Source organism: Syngnathus scovelli, chromosome 16 (assembly GCF_024217435.2).
Source record: "Syngnathus scovelli strain Florida chromosome 16, RoL_Ssco_1.2, whole genome shotgun sequence".
In the NCBI taxonomy this organism is placed as follows: domain Eukaryota; kingdom Metazoa; phylum Chordata; class Actinopteri; order Syngnathiformes; family Syngnathidae; genus Syngnathus; species Syngnathus scovelli.
Window position 1 is genome coordinate 6,377,875 of NC_090862.1, and position 25,961 is coordinate 6,403,835.

Genomic DNA, 25,961 nt, shown 5'->3' on the forward strand with positions numbered 1-25,961 from the left:
GAGCCTCCGCCACAAATCTCCCAATAGACATTTGCTACTGTCAGACAGCATCCCCCCCGCCCCTCCCTTCCACTGCCGCCCACCTCCGCCTCCACCCGTGAGGCCCCCCCAAGGCTCCACAAGCACGTCTCAGAGGCCCAGCAGGATTGCGGCGAGAGCTTCGTGAGCGTCTTGATTATTCCGGATCCCGGCTAACAAGAATCTAGCATGTTCCACACGCCTCGTTTTCTTCGGTTCCGCTTTCTGCATGGAAGAAAGAAATATTCTTTGGACGGCAAGAAAAATACCGAAGTTGATATCGGTTTGACGTAATGAATGTTGACGTGCCCGGCGTGTGGCACTGGCGGCTTTTAAAAATAATAAAGTAACAACAACGTTTATTGACTCTATTCCAAAGAACTTCATTTGGAGGACGCGTTAAGGATGAACACGACAGAATATCAGTTTCTCGGCGATTAAACCGTGCACCATCTGCAGAATCGCAAACAGCCAGTAAGCTTGGCTGCTGTTCAGGCGAGCTACAGTTTGCGCTCGTCGCCGCGAGTGACGGGCGGGGCGGCCGTGGGCCTCGGGGCCGTCAGAACACTTGAGGGCCCGGGCATTGGTCTCCCTTCACGACATCGCTCTTCATCAGCATCACTGCTGCTTTGAAACGTGCCACCGCGGTCCCCCTCGAACCCCCCGCCCTTCCTCTTTTTATAGCCCAAGTGGTGTATTAATGCCAGCACAGCAGGGAGCCGGGGAGCAAAACAAACCCGGGCCACTTAACTCGATCGTATTCACAATGGCAAATTAGGCAGAAAAAAAAAAGTCGCCGCACATCCCTACGAAGGAGAATGAACGAGGGGGTTTTCCTCCGTGACTCATTACGGCGGCGGTAATAAGCAGAGAAGCTGGAGCAATGGGCAAAATTGCGAGGGGATACGCTGGTTAATATTTACACTGCACTTTGTCACCTTCATATTCTATACGGCGCATCAGCGAGCCAGGGAGGAGGATTAATAGTGCCGCTCCTCGCACCATTAATCCTTAAAGATGCTTCGGACAGACTCCCGCCTTCCGCCGGCGGGCTTTTTTCTTTATTCCGCGTCAACCTATGAACCTGATGAGCTCGCGGCGCACGGACGCTCTCTCGGGCGGAGTTTCAAGTCAGAGTTCAAGTCCAGGAGGTCCTTTAAGAGAGCGGCACTGAAGAAAAAAGAAAAGGAACTGGAAGGAAGAAAAAGAGTCATTTGGTGTCGTTTAAGACGATTGGACAGAAGAGCTTGTCGCTAACTTAGCTTAAAAGCGTCAAGGCCGAGCATTCCGGCCGGACGGCTCAGCAGGAATGTGACGCGGAGAAGGGCCCGAGAGCTTTTAGCGTACACGCTGGGAGGCAAAGGTGACACCCTCGAGTACTTGTAAAGCGCAGAGCACGTTCGGTGACCCGGAGAGGACAAACTGGATTGTTGTCAGCGACGGCTGTTCACTGCTACGCCATTAACCTTGGTGAAAAGAAGCTAATAGGAGTGCTGTGTTACTTTTACGAATGAATTTCTCTGGAGGCGATACAAAAAAAAAAAAGAAAAATCAAGTCACCCTTACAGGATGGAGAGGGGAACAAATTGTCACTGCCAGAAAATATTGGTTTGGAAATCTATTAAATTCACGGAGAGATAGAAAAAAAAAAAAAGGAAATTCATTGGTTAGAAAAAAAAAAGTGTTACAAAGTTACAAAGCACTCCAATTATATTTAAAATGCGGATCAAATTTCTACGCTGGCAAAGAAAAGTAAGCAAAACAAAAGGAGATATCAGATAAGGGATTCCAAGGTCAAATCAATACATCCATCCCTTCAAAAAAAAAAAAAAAAAATCGCAGCAATTACTATTAAATAAATGAACGATGTCGGGGTGTCACAACTTTGTGCGGAAATGACAAATCGATCTCGTTTGTATTCCGTTTCGACCTTCGCAATCACAAGGGGCTCCGTGATTGTCCCGGTATTGTTTTTCTCTGGCGGGAGCGTATGGAGAGAAATAAGACTCATCACTCATCAGACTCATTAAGACTCGCAGCGTGAGCCCAAACTCGTCCCGGACCGCAGAGACGACACGATCCTTTTCATCCACAACAATATTAAACACGCTGAACGGAAACGGACAAATTAGTACTGAAACAACAACTTTAGGGCAAATAATGGTCGTCCATTCATCCATTTTTGATAGCACTTGTCCTAATTTGGCCGCAAGTGCGCTACAGTCTGGACCCGCCAATTTTTAGACAGTTTACTGCAGTTCATCATAATCATAATCAATTATGCAAGTCCCCAGTAAAGGTTATCTTGTCATAATAACAACAATTATGACAACGAAAGATGATGGTAAGAGTCTTGTTTTTGTTTACAATATTTTAATCAAAGTTGCATCCAGAAGTGACTATTATACTTTATATATTATATAACTTTGATTATACATTCGACTAATAATAATAATGTTATTGTGTTTTCAAATACTGCGGTAATTAAAGTTTTGCTTTTCCTTTATTTAAGATACATTTAGAGTTATTAATATTAATGTGATCATTATTAATAATAATAATAATATTTATTATTAATATACTGATGATGATTATTATTAATATTATTATTATTATTGTTAGTAGTTGTATGCTGGTGGTGTCAAATTCTTTTTCAAAAAAACTATTTATTTTGCATTATTAAAACACTGTCAACCCGGCTACAATTTGTCGTTTTTTTCCGTAGACTGAAACCAAAGCGGCCAGAGATTGATACACATCTTTTGGCAGTAATTCCATTGAGCTAAATGGGCCACATCAATAAAATCCCGTAGAGCTAGCTTCTCATCAACCAGAACAACAAACAACAAGACAAGACGGAGCGAGATAACAGCGCATCAACATCTAAAAAGGGTCAACTTGTCAGCACGAGGAGACCAAAAACAAAAAAAAGCATGTCGTCATGTGTACCAAACACATCCAACGTGTGTGTGCAGGCGCATGTGTCTGCGATATCAATATAAATGTGAAGTGTGGCGTGTCACGGCGGCCACTTCACAAAGAGATGGGGCGAGCCTTCCACGGAGGCGCGGGCGAGCAAAGAAAAACAAAAGCTATTGATATAAATGATGTGCCGACTGAGCAAGCCCCCCGGGCAGGGCGAGCGAAGGTCCGCTCGATACCAATTGATCGCGGGAGGCCCGCGCATTCATCTTAATTCTGACTAATTAAGGTAGCGGCTGACGAGGAGCGACGAGGTGAAGTGGTTCGGGGGGTGGGCAAGCGGGCCTAGTCTTCGCGTCGGCGGGACCTCCCAGATTACAAAATAAAGCCCCCGTGTTTACGAGCGTGGAACAAGTGGCGAATTAAGAAAATCAGCTGCGGAAACAACAAGCGACACCACATTAGCGTCGCTGCCAAAACGAATTCCCGCCTCGTCAGCTTCAGATAGACATCAAAGCTTGTTAATTGGCAGCGTGGGGGAGGAGAAAAAGTGGATCATAGAAAACAATCAAGAATGTGATTTCTTGACACGCTTGCTACTTTGGTCAGCCTTGAGCAAAGACGAAGATGCTGAGATGGAATCGATAATGTTATGGAACAAATCATCTGATACTTTTGTCTGTGCTTGTGTTTGTACGTCACTGATAAAAAAAAAAGTGAAGGCCAAGGAGACAAGGCCAAGAATCCAAAGCTAACATTTGTTATTGTCAGGGTGAGTTTGTGGCTTTCTCTGTGTGTCCCTGGACAATAAAGTATCAGCATTTCAGCAAAGTATTGATCGTACGTGTTGTAAATATTGAACCGTCATCGGGTATTGTCACCAGGATGGTGTTCACAAAAGAACAAGATGGGTTTCTGACATATATATAGTGAGCTTCTATTCAGAGAAGACTTGAGGAGTCGCCAGGGTAAACATTAGCTAACATCCACAAAGACAGATGTTGCAGTTCCTTTGGCTAACTGCACTTGATTTCTTCAGGAAAGACTTTTGCCAAAAAGACTAAGCGGGAGTGAAGTATGTGCATCAGCATTTCTCATGGATTTGTCTAGTTTTTCTGTATTACTTTTCAATCTTCAAGTTGGTTGCTTCCATTGACACTACTCCAAAACACCAAGGTCCAGATAGATCCCAAAAACTTGAGAAACTGAAAAAGGTTTTTGTGCCTCCACAAGGTTTCAGCAAAACGTTTCTGGAAAAAATAAAAAAATAAATAATAAAAGGGAATCTCAATTTCTAATGTTAGATGGATATATGACATTTCCAAAAAGTCGATTTGTCGTGACCGAGAGCAGAATCTGATGTGACCGAAAGAGCTAAAAACGACATATTTTAAAATCCTCTTCCCTGTGGACATGACCTAAACTCGGAGCGCTTTTCAGAAAAAAGATTTCTTCAACACTGCCAAGAGCCCAGCTTGAGATTTTTATCTGCTCCCCCCTGAGGATGTCAGGAGGAGGGAGGAAGGGAGGAGGCAAAGTCATGAACGGCGGTGGGTGGCGTCCCTGATAATGCTACCTGACTGGAGATCCCAATCTGACAACACACTCGCGGACATTTACAAGAAGGCTCGATCGGCCGGCCTCGCTCGGCCCTCAGACAAGGCTGACACAATATCAGCGCCGCAAAGTGACGGACAGCCGGCGTATCTCCATCAGACAAGAACTCATTGTTGGGACAAAATAGATCCGACTGACCGGGCTGACCCGCGACCTTTCCCGGCTCTCTGTCGAGCCGGGAGAGAGTGACAGATAAGCTTGGCTATCAGCTACTTCTTCATTGACACATAAACTGGAATGCCCTTTGCACCTCCCGCTGCTGTCTATTCATAATCCAGGCTTGGCTGGACCGCCGTCCCTGGAGGCCAAACGTACGGGCCGAAGCCTGACGGTATTTCATCCGGCGAGAGACTGCAGACCGACGCGGTGTCATTCACTCACATCAAATTAACAAATTGGGACGGACACATCCCCCTGAAATCTCTTCTCATCAGCTCGAGTGTGATGTCCTAATGACTCTGGCTGTCGATAGCGGTCCACATAAACACACTAAGCCCTGAGGGGGGGGGCAATTAAGGAGAGCATGAAGATGTTTTCCTTGTGTCACTGCTTGTTCTGGTACTAATAAGATGTAATTTACGGCTGTATTCTCTAGTGACAAGGCTTTTATCAAGATCATCTTTGGTAGGTGTCAGAATAAACCGACTCCAAACTGAAACCTCTGTTTATCTTTCAATATTGTTTTTCTTGTTGACAAACATCGAACATCCGATAACCAGAAGATGATTGGATTCCTAAAAACCTTAAGACACATGCCCGAAGCCAACTTTGGACTTGAGTTGTTCTTGGGTTGCCTTGATCAGGACTTGGTCTTCAACTGGTCTTGATCTTGATCTCTACCTATCTTGCTCTTGACTTGGTCTCAACTAGTCAACATCTGCTCTTAATGGTGTGTACGCAGATTCGATCTAAACTCAGTCTCACATTGCCTTAGTCTTGATTTGGTCTTGACTTGCTCTCCATCTGCCCTGGTCTTACGTTGGACTTTATGGTCTCAACCAGTCTTGGACGTTGACAAAAAAATATTGCAGGTAATTCAGAGATCGTGCTTAGCTTAGGCAAAATAAGATCTTCAAGTCCTCTCTTATGTCCAACATTTGTGACCTGCTCCCACAAATATTCTTCTGTACGACTCGAGGAAAATCTTCTGACAAGTCTTTGTGGAAGAGTGGTAGCTGTTTTGGATCTGAAGGGGAGGAGGGGAAGCGACTCTTGACATGACGTGCACAGGTGGCGTCTACGAGTGATGGCTCCACGCAGAGCCGGCTCGACTCAACCCGTCATCACGACAAATGCGGTGAGGCCTCCCTGGACCTCGACTCTCTTTCCGACTGTCACCCTAGACGTCCTGCTGTAGTGATGATGCAGAGATTCGCCTCGACACCGTTGACCTTGATCGGAGCTCTGCATAATATTACAGATACAAATACAGCGGCGGGAGACATGAAAGCCACAGGAATCTTTTCAGATTGGCGCAGCTTTTGGATGAATACTGAAGGCTAAGCGTAAACAACCTTGAGAGTTTTCAAATATTTGGTGGATCAACATGGAAAAGCAAACGGAACCATAGCAACCAAAATCACGACTTGCAAGTTGAATCTAAGCATGTCAGTGTAAATTTACTGATTCTGCTTCATGACACACTTGATCTTTGAATGGATCTACAAAAACCTTTAGGTGTACAATAAATGGACACTATCAATTTCCTTCTCGTATCATCTCTCTAGAAGCTCCCAAACGGCAGCCTTTCATGCCCCGTACAAAGAAAGGTCTTCAATTTAATTCGCCATCTGTGGCCAGCTTGAAAAATTATCTGAGAAATGAGATCCGTGACCCCGAATACAGAGCGACGGAGACAAGTCCTGGCAAAGGGAGAACCTCCGAGCCCCTCCCCATGTGGCACGGCTAAATATTTACCCTTCTCCACTGTGCTGTCCAGACGAATGCGCTCAGCCCTCACTCAGCTCCCCCCCAACCCTCCAACCGGCGTACTCAGAAGTGGCGAGAGCTGACACGGTTGCGGCCAAGACTTTCCACTCAAAGCCAGAAGGTCACGGAACCTGGGAGTGAGGCTCTTTCAACCATGCAGCGACAGAAAAGCGGGAGGATAAAAAGTCAAATCATTTTCTTGACGTTTTGGAGAGCCCCCTTAGAACTCCTCTCACTAGGCTTCTCTGACTCAGCGTTCCATATTCATCTTTTTTTTTTTTTTGGTCAGATTTAATTGCCGCGGCAAAAAAAAAAAAAAAGCTGAGAAGAAACGCTTGAGCACCGAGAGGACCGACCGAGAGCACCAAGTGGGAGGTCTGCACTCAACCTGATGGATGCATAAGCGCTAATAATAAGAGGCCTCATTACACATAACCAGATGATTCCCACAGATACGAGCTTGGCGTAATAGTCCTGCTGCGAGCGCTAACAAAGTGATGAACTACTATTTCCGGGGAGGATATTTTGACTTATCACCACTTGAACTTGAAAATTGCTTTGAAAAGGTGTGTTGACTTTTAAAGTGATGTGAACAAACCATTGTCAAAAGCTATTGAGGATACCAAGAGAAGTTTTACGGGCTGTCGGCCATTTTGGACATTTCTGTCTCAGTGCTGTTGTTGCCGTAAGAAGAATCCCATTAGTGCTTTCAGGAAATTGCCAAATACAAACTAAGGTGATCAAACTTCACAATAACGTCGCCTCGATCCTTAAGGGCCTTTTTAAAATGCTATCATTAAAATACATTCAATACTTAGTGAAGCTGTAGAGCGGGAACATTTATCATCTATAATCGGGTCGCGTGACAAATATCCGAGGTCCGAGGTATACAGCAGCGTAATAAAAGTTAATCAAATTATCACGCTACATCATTGCTGACACAATTTAAATGGACTGAAGAGTCCGTTAGATGAAGAGCGCAATAAAGTCGATTGAGGAAACATCAAGTTGATGGCGCATTACCGTGATGTATTTAATTTACGCCCGTATCGAACGTCGCGGTACAAGCGAGATGCTCCAAAGGTGAACTCGGGAGCATGGACTAGCTCCAGCTCGGCGGGGATAAATCGGCATGTTCAACTTTGCGCGGCGCGGCGAGCTGAGGAGGCAAACTGCCGGCGAAGATGAGGAAGCGTGCCCGTTGCGCCGCGCCGACTGCTTGTTCCAGGCTCCGGTTATATTCTGTCACATTAGCGCCGGCACTGAGGATATGCTGACAGAGAGAGGACATTGCACATTGAGACTGGAGGGCTTTTTCCAAGGCTGGTGGCATCAGGATGAGAGACAAGTGTGTGTGTGTGTACGTCTGTGTGTATTTGCGTCCGCGGAGGCGCAGGCTCGCCTGTGGAGTGGAGCATGTGGACGCCCGCCCACTCTGCAGCCTCGCAGCCCTCGTCATTTCGCATCAATCCACGGGCCTTCAATATAAATAGGACAGGCGTCCTAAAGCTACGCATTACTAGGAGCGGCGGCGGCAGCATTAAGCGCTGACCCCGAGTCGCTCAGCTTGAAATATGACTATTGCCGACCGCTGGAATGAGAGCTTCCCTTTCACCTCTTTGGTCACACCGTAGACGGACCATTACTGGGCGCATGGGAACGGCGAATTAGCAAAAAACAACAACAAATATCGCCCAAGTACTTTTGCAATTTGTTCCAGACAATAATTCAACAAGTGGAAATCTGTCATAGTCCATAGATTTTTAAAAATAAAATTTTAGCCCTTCGACATATTTAAGTATTCAGAGTATTTCTTGGTACCTGCTGTCATTTTGTTGTTTTGAAGAAATGGGCTTGAGGAAGAAGACACTCTTGCGTGCGTAGTTCTCCAAAGCGTACTTGCGGTTTCTGACTTCCAGTTGAGGTTTCCTCACACATCAGAAGAAAATTAAACATTAGATATTCTAAAAAAAACAAAACAAAAAAAAAAAAAACATTCAACCAAACTATCAAATTTGACCACAAGTCCACTAGCTTAATGATAACATATCATGCGAAACAGAAATTAGCATTGATGTTACGGTTTATACAAAGTACTGTAAACAATCGTAAAATATATAGACCGAAATACAATCTAGTCATACCCTGTACTTTGGCTATGAAAACTTCAATGTTAAAAATCACAAGCAGATACAAGTATTTAACTGTGAGGACACAAAGGTGACGCGTTTCCGCTCGCCGGCATCCTCGTAGCCTCCAACAGAAGCTTCACACTTCATTACTGCAACGTCAGTGAAGTGTGAAGCCATTATGTGGGAGCAGTGAGACTGGCTGGCTGGGGGTAGAACTAGGGGTGTAAGTAATAACACCCCCCCCCCCCCCCCCCCCCCACACACACACACACACACACACCGCAAAGCCCCTTGCACAAATCACTTTCTGGAAGCGGAATCAAGTTATTCAATCGGAATCATTATTTAATATATTCAAACAGCTGTGAGGTGTTGTCCCAGTGTCAAATGAACAGGGGAGCAACAAACAGCTGGCGGGCCATTGTCTTGCCCCGCAGCACTGCTCACGATTGCACTTAAACACGTCGGATGTGATGCGGAAGGATGAAGCAAATTTGCTGCAAATCACATACATGAGGAACATCCACAAGGCCTGTCATGCAACTAAATTTAAAAGGAGAGCCTGACTTTGAGGAGAGGGCCATTTGTGTACTCTACTGCCCCCTAGTGGACAATGGTAGTATATCAGGCAGTGTGATTATTAAAACATCGCGCAACGTGATTTTCTGATGCCAAAAGGTGTTTTGACTGCCAACAACTCACTGAATGGAAAATGAATAACTGCTTATTTTAGAGAATCAACATCTTAATGAAAACAGCATTGGCAAGTTTGTGTGCGACAATCAAAACCATCCATTTTCAATCAGCCACTATTGGGGACTTATGGCACAAGACCAGGAAGGAAAAAAATTGCTCTGAGTGCTGATTCAAGTCTTGGAACTGAATTAATAAGCAGCACAACATAGACTTCATAACTACTGTAGTTCCAATCAAATAAGACAGCAGGTAATTGCTGTAAAAAAAAAAAAAAAAGAAGAAGTCTCTGAAAAGGAAGTTTAAACTTTGTTTTGGGAGATTCTGCTTTTTCTCATGAGGCTTAAAAGTATGGTAGTATAAATGCATGGAATTGACTATTAAAATGTGTATTGAAATGTATGTCATTTATATAAACTCAACAGACTTAGAATTAGCATGAGCAGATTTTGTTTGTCAGACAAGTTTAATGAGATTTAAACATGGCCTTTGCATTCTATTTATCAAAACGTGGGCTTATGTTTGAAATACAAGGATGTATGCCCCCTTTATTTCCCCATACATGCCTCTAGCTAAGAGCTCTTGAAAAATAAAGTCACTATTCTTATAATTTTGTTTTAATGGCGTCTGTCACCGCTAGACCAAGTGTTTGCCACAAAATAACGCACCTGCAGCTTGTTATGCAGAAGTTGCATAAAACAAAATGTAACAAAAACAGATAATAAAACGTCGTAAGAATAAGTGTCCCTTTTTGCTTCGGTAATAATTAAAACGTGAAGTTACCTGTTTGAGAAGACAGACATGTTGTTGCTGGGAAACAAAACAACAGGCAATACTGACTGGTACTTTCTCGGGTTGTTTTCTTACAGGCATAACGAAGGGCAGCCGAGTGCCGGTTGAAGGACCCCAACGAGCCAAGATGGCCGCGCCCATGGCAGACGCCGGCGATTTCGAAAAGTGGCTGAATGAGCGGCTCGACGCGTTAGAGGTGGACCGCGAAGTGTACGGCGCCTACATTTTGGGCGTACTACAAGAAGAGGAGAGCGACGAGGAAAAACGAGACACGATTCAAGGAATTTTATCGGCGTTTTTGGTGAGCTAGCTACCCCCGCATGTCGCACGTAGCCAACATGACAGCTGTTTCTTCACTCGACCAGTTTAATTTTGGAACCAGTCACACTTCTACAAGTGACTTCTCTGCTATGTGCCGCAAACCACACGGAAGTTGTTTGTCAAATTCTTTCAAGACCAAACCCAAACTCGCGCTGTTATATTGTGCATCACAAAGTAACTATGAAGCCAGCTTGTGTTGATAGCATTTGTATTGTATAACTGTCCTCAAATTTGCAGGATGAAGAGGACACGCTGGAAGATGTCTGCCAACAGATCATCAAGCATTGGACGGATTACTGCATCCGCTCTGCAAACAAGCAGGATGCTGGAGATGGTGACTAATAAATATTATGTGCATAAGCATTCAAATAAGACCTGAACCTGCTCCAAAAGCTGCAGTGTAAACAGATCTCCTCATATCATTGAATCACATTGACATGATATGCTTATCTTGCAACTGTCCCTGTTGTCAGTGGCAGATAACACAAGGACGGATTACCTCAAGTTTGAAATGTTTGCTTTTGTCTTCCCGACCAGTTGAGGTCCAGGCCATCGCAAGTATGATCGAGAAGCAGGCTCAAATTGTGGTGAAGCACAAAGAAGTGTCGGAGGAGTCCAAGAAACGCAAAGAGGCCCTCCTGGCGCAGTACGCCAACATTACAGACGAAGAGGAATATCCTTCTTCTAGAAACTTAAGAGTCTGTCCAATTCACATTTCTGGGCAAAAATCTGTTGTATTGGTGGAAAAACATTTTTAAAATTATCTTGTTGGTTTTATTATTTAATTATATATATATATATATTTTTAAACCTGACATTTGAATAATGGGTGTGTAGACTTTTTATATTCAATACAACTTATCACTGCTGTTTACCGGCTTCACACCTTTGGTTCCCTTGACTAAAACACTGAAGGTGAAGAGGAAGAGTCGCCAAATGCAAGCTTCATGCCTGGACAGGACAAGTGTATCCTCCACATGCCAATGTATTTTCCAAAACTATTTTTCACATGTATTACTACATGTTAAAAATTGGTTAGCATGCACATTAGCATTAAGATGGTTGTTTAGAGGCTGGAACGCGATTTGTGGATGAATTCTGAGTGCTTTTCCTGCCTACTGTTTTGTCCTTGACCTCCATCGGGCATCAGCCATGTTCAAGAACACCAATGTGGAGGAGGTCTTGAACAGACAAAAGCAAAAGCGGGACCAGGCCCGTGAAGACGCCCAGAAAAAGAAGGAAATGGACAAGATGCAGCGAGAGAAGGACAAACTTGCCAAACAAGACAGGAAGGAGAAGGAGAAGAAGCGAACACAGAAGGGAGAACGCAAAAGATAAAACCAGGAGAAGGGACATGTGGGAGGGGAGGGGGGAGGGGGTGATGTGTGAAAGCACACAAACATGCAATGTATTCAACTGTTGTTTTTGTTATCAAAACGTCCAATCACATCCTATGGCAAAAAAAATGCAAGCGAGATTAAGAACAAGCAGTTGTTAAAATTGTGTCTTTTTAAAGTAATAAAACATTTGGAGTAATTGCAATTGCTTTTATTTTAAACATTTCGGTTTTGCAAACGTAGAAAATGGAGAAACACTTAAGAACCATTATGATTGTATATAAGTAAGATGCAAGGACCAGAACCATTTTTAGATATAAAACGTTATAAAAGGCTAATGACTAGTTGTGACGCAGAACGTGTTGACGCCATACTTGGCTAACAGAACAAACTGGCGTCTCCAGAAGATAAAACATTTTGTTTCTATATTTAAACTACAGGGGCGGACATGCTGCATGCTTCAACTTGGCTGCGTAGTATGACGGTAATTAAAACTACTTTTCATACTACTACTAATGATCAATCGATTTGTGTTTTTAAAAAAAAACAATATTGCATCTAAAGTTAACCGAATCCTGAAGAATATCTGTATAATTTAGAAAATACGGTGTGGGCCAAATCATGAACTAATAAATTATTTTGAAGAATTTACATAAAAAGTTAATTTAAATACAGCTTTGTTGTAGACAGATACAAACGAATTCAGGAAAGAGCCTTGATTAAAGTTAAACTGGATGGATGAACAGTTCATGCACAAGTACGCAATTCATGCCGTGAGGTGTTAACTATGCGATCATCTCATGTTCTGCTGATCTCATATTAGCGACATGCTACATTACAGGGGTTTTGATTAGCATGTCGGGTGCTAGCTTAAAAGGTAGCGGAGTAAGGGCACCTCTGTGTGTGTGTTTCCTCCCCGTTTGTGTCGGCGTGGTCGTCAGGCTTCCTGCCTGAGGCGGAGGCAAGCATCAGGAGAGAGTGCCACACGGTCTCATAGAGCGTCCTGTTGGCGTCGACATGGTCTTCCTGCCGCCTGGTGGGAGGAGGCGCGGTCATCTGGAAGGCACACCAAAGCACGGAACGAAGCTTCCTGGTGGTCACGACGAGCTCCTTCAAAGCGATGATCACGTCAACTGCAAAATATGTTTGGCACTCTTAATCATAACGCCCTATACAACGATTTGACCATCTGAACAGGTAGCTCAGGTTACCATTGTCCTCTAAGCGCTGACGCTTGGACACATTGGCAAGTTCTTCCCCGCGTCTCGCCTGTATTTCGGATAAAGCCTGGCGATGATTGCTCAGCGCCGAGTGAATGGAGGCGTGAAGAGGTGTGTTGCACGTGGCCTCCATTTTGTACAAAAGCCATTCCACCTGCAAAAACGCCACAAACAACACGTCACGTGAGTCGTTTTGGGATCCAACATTTCTCCGGTGAGTATCTCACGTTGGTCAGCTCCTTCTTCTGATTAACAATGAGATAGTTCAGTCTGCTGAAGTTGAGTGGAAGTCCAGGCGGGTATGTTGGAGGCGGAGACGGCAGCGGTGTCCATTCAACTGGAAATTTTTTGGCGAGGATGACCTCGATCTGAAATGAAGAGCCAATCGGAATGCGAGATAAAATTAGATAAATGAAGTATATGAACATTTCTACAAACATGAACAAATTGTGTTCCTAAATGCAGTGACATTTTTGGGAGTACCTCCTTCCTTTCCGCTTCCAGGGAGCCTAACTGTTCAGAACATTCATCCAGGTGGAGGTAAAACTGGATCACAAGTCCCTCTGGATTCTTCTGCAGCACAGCTGTGTCCTTGTCCTTCCCTCCATTGTGCAACTCTGCGTACTTCAGATGACCCAAGAACGCCCCGTTGACAGCCGTCATGCCGGTAGAAGCGCTCCCATGAGGCTTCGTGTCTTTCTCAGACTTGACAGGCAGCTGGGTGAACCTTCCGAGGTTGCAGTTGACGTGAGCGGGAGTTTCTCCGTTAAATCTTTCCGTGCCTCGCAGGTGGTCGACGTGGGGTCTGCGGTGCGTCGACGCGTTTTGCGGACTTTCTTCAAAGCAACCAAGCGGCTTCTTCTTTTCCTTCTGTGATTTCATCTTGTGCTGAGTTTGCTTGGAGCGGGGATTAGAGCACTGGTTCCTTCTTTGAATATTCTGATATTGGTTTGGGCAATCGAAAGACGGAGAATCAAAATAAATCTCATTGCCCGATCCTGACATTTTGTGAAAGCCCGTACCCTTAAATTCTGTTTTGACATTTTGGCCCCAAAATTCTCCCTCTGGCTGTTTTTCGTGAGATATTGGCATGGCCTGGCTGGGGAATTTCCATTGCACAAATATGCTGTCTTCAGGGTAGTCTGTATTTTGTTCTAAGTTTGGAAAGCACCGTCCTGAATTAAACTCATCACCCATGAGAATGCGCAAACCACTAACCAGTTGGTTCATGTGTTCCGGCACGTATCGCTCATTATCACAAACGGGCTCCGCACTCGTCGCGCTCTCATAATGATCAAAAAATAGCCCGCTCGTCTTGCATTGGCGCTGCAAGTCGTCACCGACTTGAGAGTAGTCGTTAACGAGCTGATGATTTGCCGTGTGATAATAAGATGGCAGGTCATAGTTGCTCTCCAGTGTCGGTGGTAGAAAGTTGCTCGGCGTTTTGGGGATGGAAAAAATTGGAGGCGATTTCGTTGCGTGTCTGTCATAGCTTTCTCCGTCTCCGTTAACATGACTAAACCAGTCCGGATTAGCAGAAATGCCACTGAGATTCTGAAGGAACATCTCGTTTTTGGACACCGATTGAGACTCAATGAAAAGCTCGCTCGGAACAAAGTTCGGAAGTGTATCCACTGGTTGACAATATTGTAAAAAGTCTTCTCTCCAAGCCTCAGGAGATCCAAGATCGTTGGCATTAGATGGCTTCCTAGAAGAAATCAGAATTTTTTTTGGGTCGTTATTAAACAAATACAATTGTAGACAACCTGCTCAACAGTGGACGAATGAGCAGCAGATGCTCATTTGTTATTATTTATAGCATATTACTGATTTAGTATCAGCTCTTTTAGTTTACATTTGTGTGACAACTTTTCATTGTAACATATGACACACCTACTATTGTTGCATTCGCTCTGGATATTATGACCTTCATCTAAAATGTTGGCCACTAAACACTGCAGATCCACCTCATCAATTTCATTGTTTTTTGTGTCATTCCTTTAAGAGAGAAAAAAAGATTACAAAAGTATTTGATACTTGGTAAAAAAAAAAAATGTAAAACACAATACCTGCTCCAAATGCTGAGCTGTGCACAATTACTAAGTTCATTGGTGTCACTGTGACCACTGGGAGACCTGAGTTTGAACTCCGCCACTTCCTCTTCCTGAGGACTAAAACCCAGGCTGGAAACGGAGGTACTTCCATCATTGCCGTTGACACGAGCCTGAAATGAGAACAATCGAGAAACCTACAACATTCTAAACTGACAACCACCCAGTAATTTTTAAATCTCATCATATTCTGTTGCATAATTACATTACATTAGGATTGTTGTTGTTTTTTTGTAAGGTTTTTTTAAAGTAACTGCCGTCCCATAAAGAGTTTGAAGTGAACATGTTCACAATGTTCCACCATTTTAGACTACTATAGAGTAGTAACCACGTTTTTTCCTGCTTTTCTGCATTTCAATTGATGATTAAGACCCGAGGGAAAGGTGGAAAGTAACTAGGATTCATTGGAAAAATCGTGACAACGTATCTTAAGTCTTTGGTGTGTATAGTATGCGCATTACCTGTGAAGGCTTACCTGACCGATAAACGAGCTAAATAAAAACTCGTCAGATGCCATTTTGAAACTCTGGTCGCCCTTTCCACTTGACTCTTTGTGTCCCTAATTAATCACAAGATACAAGTTTACAATTAAGTTAACAATGACAACATCGTAATTGGGTCTGACAAAAAGTGCTTTTGTTTTAATTTTATACACGACGGAGAAAGCGAGGCCCGCCATTTTGGCTGACTTTTGGCTAGTTAGAAAAGTGATATCAATGCCCTTGGCTACCAATTTTCGTGCCCTAATACGAACATCCAACGAAGCAAAACAGTAATCTAACTATTTTAAACTAATCTTGAGTGAACCTACCTGGACACTTTTGTTGCGTCAACTTGTAGAGATGTCGTAAACTTAAAATAACCGAAAACCTCGACCTTGGTCGCCCCACCATCAACTAAAATGTCTTTTTTCTTATTGGTCAAGCCTGACGCCCAATTAGCATAAAGCAGACGTTAAATGAGGATAGCAACCATGTGCTGACCACGCCCCATTTTGGAGAACGTTACTGTCAGTGTCAAACTCTAGGCCCGGGGACCAACTATGACCCGCCACATCATTTTATGTGGCCCGCGAAGACAAATTGTGCATCAAATTCGTGTGTCATTACTAGAATCGCAAATTGTCTTCACTTTCAATAACATCTTTTTTTTTAAATATTTGACCGGTTTTTATTTGTCTGATTTGAAAACGAGTTTTTTGTCAGTTTGTTTTGTAGCTTTTACTGTATATAATATGAGGTGCTCATACATTTATTTGGGTTGACAGTCATAATGGCCCTCGGAAAGAAGCTATGACTACAATGCGGCCCGCGAAAAAAATGAGTTTGACACCCTAAAGTTTAGGTAGTGTATCCATCTGCAAATTTATATATAATAATTATTTTGTTATATACAATATTATTTTCACGTGCATAAATTATTATTTCGCACTCCCAATAAAAAGTTTTAATAACGCAAGTAATAACACTCGATGATTGTCGTGCAGCTGGGCGAGCGGAAAGTATCACTTTGTTATTTCCGCATTTTAAGTGGTTATTTACGCAATTATGTGTCATCATGTGGTGAGGAGATGTTTTGTTTATTTTAAGGGTTGAAATGAAATGAAAGCACATGCTTTCATACGTGTTATTACTGTTTGTAGGGTTATAAAAATTTATTAAAGGGGTGTGTCTTCTTTTTGGTTCGTGCCGTGGGGAATGTAATCCATGTTTTGGTGCGATTAATAATTTATAATGTCAATAATTTCCAATACCTTTTCAACCATTGATGAAGTGGCCGGGGAACATGATGTGAACACTAGATGGGGACCTCCTCCTCCTCATCCACGCACTGGAAAACCCGTAGGTCTGGTTGGGCCGCGGAATCCAGCTGTTGTGTCAAGTTTGATGAAAACGCTACATGTTCCTAAGAGCGAGCTTCAAAATAAAACATAACAACTTTGCCAAACTATCAAGACCTCGTCTTAGCCATCTCTTATCCCCATTAAAAGTGAGCATAACTGCCATAATCAATTTGACGAGCCACAGTAGCAGCATTGATGCTTATTTCTGTCGCCGTAGATGGTAAACGACGCCGCGTTTTGAGAAAATGGCCGTCTCACCTTTATTTTGAACGGATTTCCCGGATAAGTTGCTTCTCATTGCAGGATACAACAGGGATAATAGAAGTTAGGGAAAAGAAAAGTTAGCCAGCAGCGCTCCAAGAGAAGAGCAAACACAAAGAGAGCGACGCTCGCGTTGAATGATCAGCGTATACAACTTTTTACACCATTGAGCCTACTACATGAGGCTTTTTATTGAATTCTCTGACTAAGGTTGCTGTCTTAAAATTTGGAGAGATGATTTTGTGTGGGAGTTGGTCTGTCCTTCTCTTGCTGTCTGTGGTGGTATCAGCTCAGTATCAAGGAGACAACGGAATTGTCATCCCGGAGCATGGATTCTGCCAACCGATCTCCATACCCCTGTGCAACGACATCGCCTACAACCAAACCATCATGCCCAACTTGGTAGGCCACTACAACCAAGACGACGCAGGGCTGGAGGTGCACCAGTTTTACCCATTGGTGAAGGTACAGTGCTCCCCGGACTTGAAATTCTTCCTGTGCTCCATGTACGCGCCGGTTTGCACTGTCCTGGAGAAGGCCATCCCGCCTTGCAGGTCCATCTGCGAGAGGGCCAAGCAAGGCTGCGAGGCCCTCATGAACAAGTTTGGCTTCCAATGGCCGGACCGACTCCGCTGCGAGAACTTTCCCGTGCTGGGCGACGGTCAGATCTGCGTGGGACAGAATGACTCGTCGGCCGCCACCGTCCCGCCGTTGCCCGTCCCCGGCACCCAGGGGGTTTCGGTGGTCTCCGGTCATGACAGGGTTTTCCGTTGCCCTGCCGCGCTGGTGGTGCCCCCCTACCTAAACTACATGTTCCTGGAGGAGAAGGACTGCGCGGCTCCGTGCGAGCCGGCCCGGGGCGGCGGGTACATGTTTTTCACCGACAAGGAGATCCACTTCTCACGCATCTGGATTCTCATCTGGTCGGTCCTGTGCTGCGCGTCCACCTTATTCACGGTCACCACGTATTTAGTGGACATGCAGCGCTTCCGGTACCCCGAGAGGCCCATTATCTTCCTGTCGGGCTGCTACACCATGGTCTCCATCGCTTACATCGCGGGCTTCTTCCTGGGCGACAAAGTGGTGTGCAACGAGAGCTTCAACCCGGATGGCTACAAGACAATCGTCCAGGGCACCAAGAAGGAAGGCTGCACCATTCTCTTCATGATGCTCTACTTCTTTAGCATGGCCAGCTCCATCTGGTGGGTCATCCTGTCCCTCACCTGGTTCCTGGCGGCGGGGATGAAGTGGGGCCATGAGGCCATCGAGGCCCACTCCCAGTACTTCCACCTGGCGGCTTGGGCGGTGCCGGCCGTCAAAACCATCAGCATCCTGGCCATCGGGCAGATCGAGGGCGACGTACTGAGCGGCGTGTGCTTTGTCAGTCTCAGCAACCTGGACCCCCTGCGAGGTTTCGTCCTGGCACCGCTCTTCATCTACCTCTTCATCGGGACCTCCTTCCTCCTGGCCGGCTTCGTGTCGCTCTTCCGCATCCGCACCATCATGAAGCACGACGGCACCAAGACGGAGAAGCTGGAGCGCCTCATGGTGCGCATCGGCGTCTTCAGCGTGCTCTACACCGTGCCCGCCACCATCGTGATCGCCTGCTTCTTCTACGAGCAGGCCTTCCGCCCGCACTGGGAGCGCAGCTGGGTCAGCCACAGCTGCAGGAGCCTGGCCATCCCGTGCCCGGCGCAGACGGGGCCCCGCATGACCCCGGACTTCACCGTCTACATGATCAAGTACCTGATGACGCTCATTGTGGGCATCACGTCCGGTTTCTGGATCTGGTCCGGGAAAACGCTGCACTCCTGGCACAAGTTTTACACCCGGCTGACAAACGGCAAACACGGAGAGACCACCGTGTAGGATGAAGGGCCCGCCGCAAGCTCTTGGACGGGCCGATTTGTGCTTTCCGTGGCGGCTGCGAGGAGGGGGGCGCGTTCTCGAGCACGCTGAAAAAGCAGTAGCGAGCTGGATTAACGAGGCCCGAACGGGACAGCCTGACTGATCAAACACACAACAAACATGGCCGACATGGCCATGTGCTGAAATGCTCACCTCCTCCTTCTCCCCCTCCTGCTTGCAGCCAGGACAGGAGCGCGAGTATTTCACATGTAATTAAATCCAAGTGTAAATAGTAATTGTAAAAACATGAAATTATATATTTGTATTTAAAAAAAAAATACTTCTGCTTAACTGTCAGTGTACCTGCTTCTCTTTTGCACTGCAACAAAGCCAAATAGACCTGACCCCCCCCCCCTCCCCTTTTTTTTTTTTTAAATAACATTGACAAAAACTCTGACCTACTTTATTATGGTATGTAGTCACTTTATATGGAAGCTACTAAATACTCTTGTGTAGTTAAACAACTAACAAAAAAAATCACATTTAATTTGCATTTAAACAAATACTTCAGAATAATTTAAAGATGTCAGGCATTCATACTTGCTCTATTCCCATTTCTTTCTCTCCTGGGAGTTCTTTCCAAAATGGAACAACATCACCAATGGGGAGATTTCATCTCGTGTTTCAAATGCGGGCGGACAGGAAGCGTCATTCAGCGGCATTATGTCAAGCGGACATCGAACGTGGCACGACTTGTCTCTGCGGGCGAGTAAAATAGAGTTTTGCCTCGCAGCTATGCATAATGTAAACATCAGTGTGATGACGATAAAACTAAAAATACTTCATTGTTGGAATATTGCGAGACTAATCATGTGCCGTTGGAATACGCGTTGTGCGTTTTTGTACAGTTTCCTACTAAATTGTCCCGAGATTACGTCAAACCAAAGGAAATGTGTCAAATCAAATGTTCACATTAAACACCTACTTGTCAAACTGTTCATGGATTGTATGTATTTCCTGTTCGATGGTTATCATCACACAAAAAAGTCTCAGGAGACGAAGGTTTTTTTTTGTGGATGACTTTTAGGATTGCTAAAAAAAAAAAGCTAACGAAAACAGTTCCTGTGAATCGCTTTTTTTTTTGTGTGTGGAGGTTGTGAAAGATTTTGCGACCTGTGAGAACGTGACCTCTCCAAATGGTGGCCCACCTCACGCAACACCAAGTGCAAAAAAAAAAAAAAAAAAAAAAAGGGGGGGGGGAAGAAAAAAAACACCCCCTTTTGTTCGAAAGGCCGCGGTTAAAACAACACAGGGATCATCTGGCGAGCAACGCCCGCGCCATCGGATAGGCGTGAAAGCCTTCCCGCCCGCCTGTTGGAGGGAATCTAAAAAAAAAAAAAAGGTGGTTTCAGCGTTACATCTCAGCTGCCAAGCTGGAATCCCCCAAGCTGCGCTTCTCAGCTCCAATGGACGCATCTCTCCGTCGTGGATGCGTGCGTACGTGTGTATTTGGCTGCCGGGGAGGGAGAGCTGGGAAGCCGATCCTCTCGCCTCGCGGGCAGGGAGGCTTCGGTGGGGGGGGGTGGGCCTCCATTGTGTGCATGCTTGTAATCGTATTAGTTTACCGTTTCCATGCGCTCTCCTGTGACCTGGCGCACAAGAGCGTCTTTCTTGTCTTCTTATCAGGGCTTGGCTACGGATGGGCTTGAACAACAGACGCTTAGACTTGATGAAAGGTAGGAAGAGATACTCGTAGAAAGAGAGAGGGGAGGGGTGAGACATAAATCGACCTGTGCTTCTCTTTCTGGCTGTCTATTCTAGCTCTCGTCCGCCTCCCCCCCTTGCTTTCCTCCTCTCTTCGCTCAGATGAATGGGGGGAATGTGAGTGAGTCAGTGGAGCGGCGCTAGGCCTCGGCCTCCAGTGACAGACAGTCTCCAGTGCGCCGCTTACTTCAAAGTCTTGCTGAAACCTGACTAGCTCCTTGTAAACACTGCCGCCTGGCCCCCAAAGACCCCCGGCCCCTCCCAACCCCTGCCTCCCTCCACTTCCTGCGCTTAACTCAACTTAATGGCCGGCTTGTTTGGCTTTGCACCCAAGCAGAGAGGCGAGCGAGGGAGAATGGGCTCAGAGAGGACGCCGAGAGGGATTGTTTTAGGGCTTTGGAGAGCCTGATGGAAAACCTGGAGAACACACCCCTGTTATAAAAGCAGCTTTTTTCTTCTTCATGTTAGCAAAATGTAATGTACAGTCAAGTTGGAAAATCCAATTAATCCAGAATGTTTTACATCAAGAAGCACCTAAAAAGGTTTTTTTTTTTTGCTCTCCACCAGCAAAACCTCCCAAAAATGTTTTTGTCATGACGCTCTCCACTTTGTGCGAAAAAAGGTCTTAAGGTCGGACTGCCAATTACCAGGCCGCAAATCATCAAATGGAAACTACGACAGTAACTGACACTAACTAGCAACAAGACAAATTTTGGTGGGCTCTTGATTAATGTTTTTTCAAAATGTAGCCCCTCCCGGCTCCTTTTTTTCACATAAGGCAAACCTGGCCTTTGAACAAGCAGGCAGGCCTGTGTTCACTTTCTAATCCAGCGCGCTCAAATCCTTTTGTCTGCATCCAAGAGGGAAAATAGGCGCGCATTCTTCCTGATGATGTTGATATTTGAGCTAAAGGTTATTGCGTGAGACCTTCAAACATCTGGAAAAAGAATCAGATGCTTTGCCGTTGACTCATCCAGGTTGCCGTCTGCCGGCGTCTTGCCTGGCTGACGCTGATGATGATGATGATAATGAAGCCTCGCCAAACTGCGGACGGGATCATTCAAGCGGCCTTCACTTTTCCGTCGACACCCGCTCCTTCGGGTGTCGCTCGTCTCGGATTTTGTTTTTCCCTTGCTCGCTCGGGGGCAAGAAGGGACAAGCCGGAAGAATGCTCCCGGAGACCTTTATTGTCATGTGGTTCTGAATGGAAGCGGGCCTCCTCAGAGACGGATCAAGTTATGAGTGGCCTGTTTTAACTCTTTGGAGACGCGCTGCCTTATCCCTCTAAGGCTTGTGTAATAGGTGGTTTGAAGACAAAGGGGGGGGGGGGACTTGCAGACAAGCAACCGAGCCTGTTTCTCATCACAACCTGGCACGGGCCCAACAAGAACTCAACCTCTGCACTCTGGATTAGTTGTAGTCATACATTATGATGAACCATAAGGGAGCTATGGACATTTTCCAGAACACATCTATCTATCCCGCTCGCCCTTGAAATCTCCAAAGGAAGTCCAAGATGTTCCCCCCCTACTCCTCTCGATGCGTTCCGATGGCCGCTGTTGAGAATTGGGCTGAGCTCAGCACGCTGGCGCATCACAGTTTGGACTTGGACGCCAGACGCTAACCGCGAGGAAGGATTGTGATACAGCCGCACAGACTCACTTTTCTTGCAATGTTCAAAATGCGTGGTCAGCCGAAATAGCGTCAAAGACATTCACTGACAGTGAGTCGGCAAGGCCTAGCTATCAGAACCGCTGGGTGTTACTCAGGTTCTGACATCAGCCAGAATTTCTCCTACTAACATTTAAGGACTAGCAAAGATTGGTTTTCTTTCTGTGCCCAACAGAAATGACCAAAGTGGTGATTAACAGAATTGACAAGTCTTCCACCATATTGCCTTGATAATTAGATCAACATGTCGGTCACGCCTTTGCTTTAATAGTAATTGGAGGGTGGCCTTCCTCCCCATGCTTTGCTTTTCCTGGTGGCTCATTTTCACGCCTGCTGCACTCCATTTGTCTGCTTTTTTTATTGCTCGTAGGCTGCTCGGGGGAGTCCATTAGAGTGAAAACGGGGGTCGGGGCGCTGCTGGGTGCTGTACAATGGCAGGCGAGGTATCTGGTCCAGAAGGCTGTGTATGTTATCAGGAAAGAAGACTAAGAAGAAGAAGGACGACTTCAAGAGCCCCTCCAGCTGCTAAGCCAAGAGGTGCCGACAGCTGTCTGACAGATATTTTGGGAGCCTGGAGCATGCCTGGGATAATAATGGGCTTGATTGGGAGGAGTGTTTGTGTGTGTGTGTGTGCATGCAGGCATTGGAATGGTAAATGTGCAACCAGATACCACAGAGCAAACACATGCTCGCCACTGTCTCCAAAGCTGCAGTAGCAAACGATAACAGACAAGGAGGCAACACGTTATTGTGTCGGACAATTCAAGCGCTCTGTGGCCATGTTGCAATGTTTGCTCTTAGGAGGCTGAAGATGTTCACACTTATGACAACAAGCAGCCGTTGCGGATATTTAGGGAAGCCTTTTGTTGTCGGATATGCGCTGTAATAAATACATGGATGTCCCAAAATGAATCATCAGTGACTTGCTGCGGTGGTAAAGGGGCAACACAAAAATTGCAAAAACAATATTTTTTTTCTGAAAAAGTCAGAATATTACGAGATTATAGTTGTTCATCCAAGAATCCAGTAAACCTGATTCTCATTGGTCCATGCATGCCGCCCTGAGGACACCTGTATGTGCAGCAGGTTAACCCCGCCCCCTCCTCCCCGCCCCCTCCCAAACAGACACACGCAAATGCTCTAATCCGGTATGGCACTATAATTTCTCTCCCATGAGTGTCTGCGGAGCCGGGTGGGGGGGGGGGGTTGATGATGACTTATTGAGTAGGCTCCTCTCTGGCGAGCATTGCCCTCCCCACCACCACCACTCTCCAGCCCCCGCCCCTCCCAACCCGCTGTTTAAATGGAGGCCCCCTAAACAGCCCTGTCTGAGGAATTTACAGCCCTGGCCCCGTCCAGGAGAGAGAGAGGGAGAGGGCAGCGGGGAGGGAGGCACACTGCAGCCTTGTCCCGACACAGCCAAAAGGGGAATGAACAGCTTCGGGCAAGGTGTGTGTGTGTGTGTTTGTGTGCTTCTCCTCGACCTCTGTGTGTGTTCGCTTGCGCCCTGCGCCGCTTGCTGAGCTGGTGTTCATGGCTGCACATCCAAGATGAATGAGCGAGCGGTTATAGGAGGGCTCTCAAGCTCTGTAGGATCTCTGTAATTTCATGTAATCACTTCCATGTGGGCCTGACAGCACAGCGGCAGCCAGCCCAAAGGTGCACACAGTCACAAAAAAAAATGGGTTTCCGTGCTGGGTTATGTGATTATAGCACTAGTACAATTAATCATTGGTCTATGACATTTAAAAGCCTCTCTCTACTATAAACCTCAGTTGTCCCATCAACAACTGAAATTATTTCAGATGCTAACCAAAACATCAGCACCAGAACAGTAAATAATGGTGCATTTATTCTAAAGAAACATGAAATCTGATTTGTCTTCACTGGCCACATAAAAGAATGTCACACCAAGAATAAAGAAGCATTTGTTGAGATAAAATAAACACTTCTTGACAAAAATGTGCTTGTTTTTTCACACCAAACTCATCCAAGCACTACCGAATTCAAGAGCCTTGCATTATTGAAAGCATAAGTCTTGAAGGATAAGATTCAGGGAAAGTAATTATGGAATTTTGATGCTAATAGTTAAAAGGTGTCCCCCAATACTTTTCCAAAGCTGGTCGCAAAACTGAATATGAGCTGTTGTTTCTCTCTAACAGTGAGCATAGCAATTGAGGTCAATTTAAAAGACATTGGCTGCGTGAGGAGATGATTGCTAAATTTGAATTTCTCTGGAGACGGTTGTTTTCGGCTGGTTCCATGTCATAAGGCACCCAGTTGTAATGGTAAACAGCGCCGTCTGGTGTCAAAATGCGTTTACTACAACAGGAAAGTCAACTAAGAGCAAGATATTACAAGAAATATTAATTGGGGGGTTAATTTTTGTTTTCAAAACGTGGTAACGTTGCAAAAAAATTGACAGTTTGTTCTTTGTTTGTGTAGTTTTCGCGGGGAAAAATAATAGTATGAGAATTAAGTGGCTGACATTTAGTTTCCGTGCGTCTGGGAGGAGCAGAAGTAGGGTCAAAGGTCAAGAGTTTCACAGCCCCTTGCAAATTTGGTCATGCCACTGCTGAAAGTTGAGTGCAGGCACGACGAGGACAACTTCTTGTGTGCGAGCAACAAATCTTTATTTACCAATTTACCACGTCCTAAGAAAAAGTGTTGTAGTGCGGGTAAATGGACGATAGAGGGCAGTGCAGCTCAATTGGACACCGATGGTGTATTTTTCGGGTTCCGAATGCTCAAAGCTCATTCAGTAGCAGCCTCTGGCAAATTGGGTGGGGAAAAAAAATCAGTTGCTCCAATAAACACAATGTTGGACGTCCTTCATAACAGGATACACAAAAAAGGTCAAGGAACTATGAATTGAACAGGAAGTCAACTATTTTGGTTTCAAACAATCATTTCTCACTCAGTTGACCCCCCCCCCTCCCCCGCAGAAAGTTGACAAAAAGTCAGCCATTGACAACTATTACATTGGGCAACACTGAATTGTTTTGATATGTCTATCATAACAGAATGCATGAAAAAGTTTTGAGGACCTACTCACCTTGCACAGGTAGTCAGCCATGTTGGTTTGAGGTTGCAATCATTCAATTCATTGAATTCCACTGCTTACACTTTAACAAACTTCTACCAAGGAATTAATTTAAATAAACTGTAATTGTAAGCAGGTGTCAAAATTGCAAAACTTGAAGCCCTTACATATAAGCTTTGCAGGCACACAACTAAATTGTGAGGGTGGAGTCACAACCACAAAAAGGCGGGGTTAGTGACGTCACAAACCAATCTGTTAAAATAGCCCAATTTGAGTACTGTTTGCACTACAGTATGTTGATATTTCCAAACAACCATGGCCAAGGCAAACGTGGAAATATGTGTGAGAGGCTTTTCATTCCATCTCAATAAGTAACTGAGAAAACAGGAGATAAAATTGCTAGTCAGCATGAGCGATTTACACGCCATGACATGATGAA

General features: G+C 45.2%; 3 protein-coding genes and 1 long non-coding RNA gene across 7 annotated transcripts; 2 read left to right on the forward strand and 2 right to left on the reverse strand.

The window, feature by feature from the left end:
- Positions 1 to 122: 122 nt before the first annotated feature.
- LOC125983942 (uncharacterized) lies at positions 123 to 10,210 on the reverse strand. The gene is made up of 3 exons (XR_011088293.1): positions 10,095 to 10,210; positions 8,308 to 8,415; positions 123 to 243 (listed from the first exon to the last, which is right to left on the reverse strand). It is a non-coding gene; the product is annotated as an uncharacterized lncRNA (long non-coding RNA).
- On the forward strand, positions 10,178 to 11,960 carry ccdc43 (coiled-coil domain containing 43). The gene is made up of 5 exons (XM_049745630.2): positions 10,178 to 10,404; positions 10,662 to 10,758; positions 10,962 to 11,097; positions 11,335 to 11,390; positions 11,575 to 11,960. The coding sequence occupies exons 1-5, from the start codon at positions 10,231 to 10,233 to the stop codon at positions 11,760 to 11,762; spliced, it is 651 nt and encodes a 216-aa protein (XP_049601587.1). The 5' UTR covers positions 10,178 to 10,230; the 3' UTR covers positions 11,763 to 11,960.
- moto (minamoto) lies at positions 11,958 to 25,697 on the reverse strand. 4 transcript variants are annotated; one of them, XM_049745473.2, is made up of 9 exons: positions 25,535 to 25,697; positions 16,846 to 17,008; positions 15,568 to 15,651; positions 15,051 to 15,205; positions 14,875 to 14,979; positions 13,465 to 14,689; positions 13,209 to 13,349; positions 12,973 to 13,135; positions 11,958 to 12,894 (listed from the first exon to the last, which is right to left on the reverse strand). In XM_049745473.2, the coding sequence occupies exons 2-9, from the start codon at positions 16,855 to 16,857 to the stop codon at positions 12,632 to 12,634; spliced, it is 2,148 nt and encodes a 715-aa protein (XP_049601430.1). In that variant the 5' UTR covers positions 16,858 to 17,008; positions 25,535 to 25,697; the 3' UTR covers positions 11,958 to 12,631. The 4 variants fall into 4 exon arrangements, with proteins under 4 accessions (XP_049601430.1, XP_049601431.1, XP_049601429.1 ...); XM_049745474.2 differs by having other exon boundaries at positions 16,846 to 16,961; positions 25,535 to 25,695; XM_049745472.2 differs by lacking the exon at positions 25,535 to 25,697 and having other exon boundaries at positions 16,846 to 17,121.
- fzd2 (frizzled class receptor 2) lies at positions 17,273 to 20,042 on the forward strand. Its single transcript, XM_049745507.1, has one exon. It carries the CDS (start codon positions 17,431 to 17,433, stop codon positions 19,063 to 19,065), a length of 1,635 nt encoding a protein of 544 aa, XP_049601464.1. The 5' UTR covers positions 17,273 to 17,430; the 3' UTR covers positions 19,066 to 20,042.
- Positions 25,698 to 25,961: the final 264 nt, after the last annotated feature.